We start from the raw sequence: 6,559 nt of genomic DNA on the forward strand, positions 1-6,559 counted from the left end.
CTTTTCAGATATAAATTATTATATTATGAAACATACATTAACCACTTTAGCCCTATTTTATACCTAGGCTATTTGAAAATAGCCGATCTACAAGCTCACAACGCGTCGCGACGCGTTGTGAGCTTGTAGATCTGCTATTTTCAAATATTTTAGCACTTTTACTTTTGGTACTTTAAGTACATTTTGATACCAATACTTTTGTACTTTTACAAATTTAGAATTCCGGACTTTTACTTGTAACGGAGTACTTCTGAATTGCAGTATTGATGCTTTTACTTAAATAAGACATTTGAGTACTTTTTCCACCACTGGTAACACCTATATTTAAAGTGAAGTTTATATAATGAAGGTGACTGATTAACATGCAACATGCCACTACTACAATGTGCCCCAACAGCTTTGAATGTAATGATCATCTGTGTTTACACATCAATCAAAACACCACAATGACCATTGTCCATCATGTCCTCACTGTTTTGCCTGATTCACTGCCTTTTTTGCTTTTATTTTAATGTTGTTTTATGCTTTTGCTTTTCTTTTTTGCTTTATTGTTAAATTAGTTGTACTTTTTCTGTAATTGTATTCTTGCTCTGTAAAGCACTTTGAGCTGTATTTCATGTCATGAAAAGTGCTATACAAATAAAGTTTATTATTATTATTATTATCTGTGTTCTAATACCCAACGACAGTAATTAACCAGCACAAATGACTGCAAACAACCAGAGATTAAATGGGTCAAACATTACAAGTTGGGCATTTTGCCATTTTATCCATCCCCAAATAACACAAGACAACATGAACATGCATCAGTAAACTTTTCATTCATCCAAAACAAGCGACTTACCTTTGTTGTGTGTAAGGAACAAAATCAAATGCAATAATCATTTACATTTACCACCCGTACATCTACATAAACGGTCAAAGTTCAAATATACGAAGTGCTGACCCCACGGCCATGGATGTAACAAATTAAAACGCCTGTGTCTAAGTACCCGTATCTTCCGGTAATCTTCACTCCCACATACACGAAAACACAAAACTGTTTCCGTATTCGCTCAAGACCGGATATGCAAACTGAAAAGCCAATTGGAACCCATTGAAAATGTACGTTCCGTGACCATTTTCTTAATCAAACATGGCCAACACTAGCCTGACACTCAGCCTGAATTTTCATTTCGTTTCACTCCATTATTCAGTCTGAAAGCCCTCTCAATGCAGCGGAGTTCTGAGATGGGGGCGTGGCCAAAGTGGGACTCCACTATGAACCAACGCGATTGGTTCATACTGGATTGTCCCGATCCCGATTCGTCGGTCAGATTTTCAACCGAGGAACACCCGCCTTCGGAAGCGTCACCAGACCCTGAATGCTAGGCAAAGGATTCAGGGGGTGGAGCCAGGCTAGGCCAACACAGCATTCTGACTAAACGTACTATGTCATGCACGTGTTTAGTAGAGTACTTTTGCGTTCTATCGTTAAATACAAACATATTTGCCAGTCTGGGGTCCTGTCCGCATAAGAGCTAAAAACAAGATGGCTGCTTTTGCAAAACTGAGCTAGCCTTTGATTGGCTGGCAGAGTGAGGAACAGCGCCACAGACTTACCATAGAGATTATACAGTGGCCGAACACGGTATTGCATCCGTAGTGAGTTAAGACTACCATAGGCTTTGCATTGAAAAAGTTAAGAGCGAGTTAAGCTTATCAATCCACAGTGCTCAACCCAAGCTCAGTCAGTGCCCATACCCTAGGTGGGGTGTGGGCGTAAGGGCCTGTATCAGTGTCCCGCCGGTGTGGAGTTTGCATGTTCTCCCCTAGGGTAGGTACTCTCAGAAAAAACATGCAGTAATCCTCTATACTGCCTCCCCCTGGTCAGTCGGGGCACCTGATGGACGGGAAAGGAACTGGGTTGGAATAACGCGTTCCTTCCACGCGCTACGTCCTACCGGGGAAACTCCCCCTTGTCGGGTGATAAGAAGTGACTTGCTCACTCCTCATGCATTGAAGGAAGCATGAGCTCAGTTAGGCGTTCTCCCCAGGCTGGCAGAGGGAGAGTAGCGCCTAGGATTACAGCTTAGGCAATTGGCACTGGGTGAAAAAAATGGGTTACAATAATCGTGGGATGAAAAATTTAGGGGGAAAAAAAAGAATGTTGAATATAAAACCATGTCTAATTGGTCTTGTCTCTCTGCTGTTTCCAGTCACCATTAAACAGGAGGTTATACAGGAAGACCACACCCACAGCTGTTTCTCTGGACATACTGGTAAATACTGACGCTTACTGGAACACAACTTGTTTTGATTTTCTGATAGGCTGGCTAACCCGACTTAATGGAATTGATCCTTTCGACACAATATAAAATGTTGAGTTCCCTTGGGCCGCTTTTATTTCTTATTTACATTAATGATTTATAAAAGGTATCTGATATGTAAAAACTAGAAAAGTGCGCTCCTCTGAGAGCAGATCTCCGCCAGGCCGGGTTGCCTACCTACTGTAGGGCTGGTACTGTATATATCCTAACATATCCTTGTTTTTTTTTCTCCCCCCAGAAATGACAAAAGCAGTGAAACATGGTTTGGATTACGTGTCATCGAATGGAGATGCAGAGACGATCAAACGGAGAAAAAAGTCTCCCGATGTCAGTGGCACGTGTGGCGGCTCTTCAGGTCCTTGTTCAAGCGTCTTATCAACTGCCAGCCAGTGTCCCTCTCCACAAAACCAAGAGGTCAGAGTGAAAGTAGAACCCAGTCAGTGTCCCTCTCCCCAAAACCAAGAGGTCAGAGTGAAAATAGAAAGCACATCAGCACCTACAACTCTGGTTCCTCAACTGCCACACCGTGAGCCTTCACATGTGCAGTATGCGACAGAATTAGAGCTGAACCTCGAATGCCCTCCAACAAATCCAGTCTCAGATGCATCTACTGAGACCGAGACGTCAACCACACCTTGGATCATAGAGTCTTCACTGCTTAAACGTGAGCCACAGCCTGACCTTCTTCAGTCCACCCTGTCTGGCACTAAACAATCCTTGCCACCGCTTAAGGTGAACTCTGCGACCACTGTCGCCCCGTCCCCTGCAGCCAGCAACGATCTGCCCTCTAGCGAAGTGAGGTTTAGAGTCTTAAAGTCTTTGCTGAAAGCCAAACGATTAGCGATGGGCCTATTATCTCCCAGCCGAGCAAGCCCTGAATACGCTACTGAGATTGGGGTCCTGACATCAACGTCCACCCAAACCTCTGAAAGTCGCACGAAGCCCACCGAACCTGCAGACGATGACGACATCATGAACTACGAGTGCCGGCAGTTCCAGAGCCACTACGGAGCAGCCAGCCCTGCAGGTGAAGACAGTCCTGCTACCTCCCACCCACAGCTGGACTATAATCTCGACATGAGCTTGGTTGAACCCAGCGCCACCCCGCTCACAGTCGTTATTCCAAACTCAGTATTGCAGGCTAGCATATATAACACCACGGCGGGTTCCAACCAGCCCACGTCAGCATCAGTAAGCCCCTGTGACTCCCTGCCAGCTGCAGGCTACTATAATGGCACCCCAGTTAATCCTTACGGTCAAGTCACCCAGAACTCTTATTTCGAACGTGACCGTCTTTATTTCACAAATGGACTTATGTACAGAACCGAGCCTGCAGGTATTCACCCAGCTCCGGAGCAGTATATAAGCTACAGTGATGGTTCTACTCCCCCTCAGCAAGGTGTGGGACAGGATGGGATGTTTGGCCTTGGAGGCACCTATACCACGATTCCAACTGCAGAAGCCTGGCTCGACGTGCAAAGACTACGGCAGCCGCAATAATAATGTCCCATGGGTAACGTCGTCTCTTATAACAGTGGTTCTCAAACTGTGGGTCGGGACGATGTTGGGGGGGGGTCCCCAGATGACAGTGAAGTGACAATTTATGACCTTTTTAATACATCAAAAAAAGAAAACCCCCCAAAAAGGCCAAATTGTGGTCCAGACGGTTGGCATAACCGTCTGGGCACCTATAGGCTGGTAATCCAGCCTAGCAGCGTGTCGCGGGTTCGACTCCGATCCCGAGGACCTTTGCTGCGTGTCATCCCCCCATCTCTCCCCCATTTCCCGTCAGCCTACTGTAATCTATCAATAAAAAAGGCAAAAAGCCAACAAATATCTTTAAAAAATTAAACATTGGCCAAATTGTCAACTAGTATAAGAAAGAGGCAAAACGTTTGAAAATAGCCGATCTACAAGCTGATCTACAAGATCCCAACTGTGAGCTTGTAGATCGGCTATTTTCACAAAATGTATCTGTGGAACCGAGTCAAACAAAATGTAATGCCTCAACTCTTACAATTCCAAGTGCTTGTCAGGGGGGGGGGGTCCCCAGTTAAAATATGATTATTTTCGGGGGTCACGGCCTGAAAAGGTTGAGAACCACTGTCTTATAACACCCACTGGTGCTTTGCATTTATTCTTCAGCCACGGTTTAATCTTATGTCCTACTGTAGTTACCTTTTGTAGTTTACTTTACTCTCCTAATTGTCTCACATTGGTGCAATCAATTCATTCCAATGGAAGAGTGAACGTGAACACAGCTTCTGAACCATTCTTTAACCCCATGGTCACTGAACTAAATATTGGACCCGATCGCAACAAGCCACACAATATTCTCAAGATTTTCATACTAAAATGGCTTTTTTCAGAGAGACACAGCAGGAGAAAATGTACTTTATTTTCAACCTTTCTCTGTCCCAGCAACACACTCTCACGGGATATATAGCACCAGTAAACATTGGACGTTTGCGAGATTTTCCATCAGATGCTTGCGCCCACTTAGGATACCATTTGTCGGATTTGTGTACCATTTCGCCTCTAGTGGCTCCAATTGGGATGGTCTATCTTCATAAATTAACCAATTAATCTTTGACCTAACCTCTCTAAAGCCTTGCATAATGTCTGCCTCAGTGTCCATTTTCCAAAATCGATTGCATCCCAAAGTCATTATACTTGCTTCTCAAGGAGCAGAGAGAGGAGAGAGCTCTTTGCATTGTTTGTTTTTCTTTTCTTATTTTTTATTTACGGTTCAATGCAGAGATACTGCAGAGAACGAAACGAAAAACTGTTGTCCAATGTGTTGTACAAATTGTATTGCACCCACAAAGTGCCTTTAGTGACTTTTGGAGCGAGAAAAATCAGCAGGCTCTGTCAAAGTTCCAAGAGGTTATAACAGGTAGTTCCAGGAAGTGAGGTACAAGGAAAGAGGTGTGTAAAGAGTGTTTGGTGTGTTTGGTCAAATAAACTCATGTCATCACAGCCTTCCTTAGTCCAAAATCAGAGCTTTAAATCGTTTAACATTGAACTTGATAAACTTGTGTCATAAATAAGGGAACCATTATTGAAACATTAGGATGTTCTGATGGGGAATATGGACTGAATCAGAAAACAACAAAGGAATCTCCTGGAGCCTGCTGACAGAGGCTGGGTGAGAGAATATTATTATTTTGGAACTTTTGAGGAATGCTTGTTTTTCCTTTGGACATACAGAATATTTTGGTTTCTTGTTGGATACTCTTGGATTACATTGGAATATATTTTGTAGGGATATTTAAAGGACCATTAAGACATTTTATGAACATTTTTATGATATTTTTTTATTAATAATGGATGAAAGATAAGGGGATTTGCTTGCTATTTTTTTTAGTAATGTCAATATACGCACTGATTATCATTTATACATTATAGTGTTTTGTATTTGTTGATGACACGTATTATTGTGTTATTTTCTATGTTGATGAATTGAATATGTATAGGACCACAATGGAAACAAGTCCCCAGGACTTTTTTTGTGTTATCCATTTAGCCTTAATGTCTGACTGTACCACGAGCTGTTTGCATTTCTGACTAATAAAGTATTCAATCAATCAATTTGATGATGCACGATGAACTCATTTGATACATTTTAAGTTGTATTTTTCTTATATAGGCTATTATATTTCATTTCAAAAGTAACGTTTGGGGTTTTGGTCTGCAATACAGTGTAATGATAGTATATACTGAATACTGAAGCAAGTACAGGACCTTTATCTGTTTAACCCATTAAGGCCTGAGACCGATCAAACCTTTTCATATCAAGGACCCCCAAAATTATATGTATTTGGCCACGGACCCCCATCTCAAAACATTTGTTCCAGGGACCCCCAGAAGCAAAGATTTGAGTTACACATGTTCGCTTCGAAAATATATACATACAGTATATTCAAAGATTTGTACACATTTTTCAAAAATAGCAGATCTACAAGCTTGTCGCCACGCTACAAGCTTGTTGATCTGCTATTCTAATCTAAAATGACACAGAAGCGTTCCCGGTCTTGAAGATGTAACTTTCCTCTTCTACCCTGGATTTGAACCCGGTTTCCTGCGCAAGTGTTGCCATTTTTTACCATTGAGCTAATAGAGCCTGCCTGCTTGCTCAGGGGATAACTTTAATCTCGACCATCAGGTCAAAATTCATGTCAGATCCCGTGGCTACATGACATGACCTTTGACACGATCTAAAAAATAATAATATATATATATTATATATA

At 42.3% G+C, this 6,559-nt stretch overlaps 1 protein-coding gene across 1 annotated transcript in view; it reads left to right on the forward strand.

Annotated features, from left to right (window-relative positions):
* Nucleotides 1-5,884, forward strand: part of LOC308094906 (uncharacterized protein) — a 101,227-nt gene extending 95,343 nt beyond the window's left edge. Inside the window, exons 43-44 of the mRNA XM_080441729.1 lie at nucleotides 2,199-2,261; nucleotides 2,548-5,884. Coding sequence (XP_080297855.1) covers nucleotides 2,199-2,261; nucleotides 2,548-3,809 — 1,325 coding nt within the window. The 3' untranslated portion in view covers nucleotides 3,810-5,884. The remainder of the gene's footprint in view (nucleotides 1-2,198; nucleotides 2,262-2,547) is intronic.
* Nucleotides 5,885-6,559: the final 675 nt, after the last annotated feature.

Source organism: Gymnoscopelus braueri (assembly GCF_963280865.1).
Source record: "Gymnoscopelus braueri genome assembly, chromosome: 11".
Classification (NCBI taxonomy): Eukaryota; Metazoa; Chordata; class Actinopteri; order Myctophiformes; family Myctophidae; genus Gymnoscopelus; species Gymnoscopelus braueri.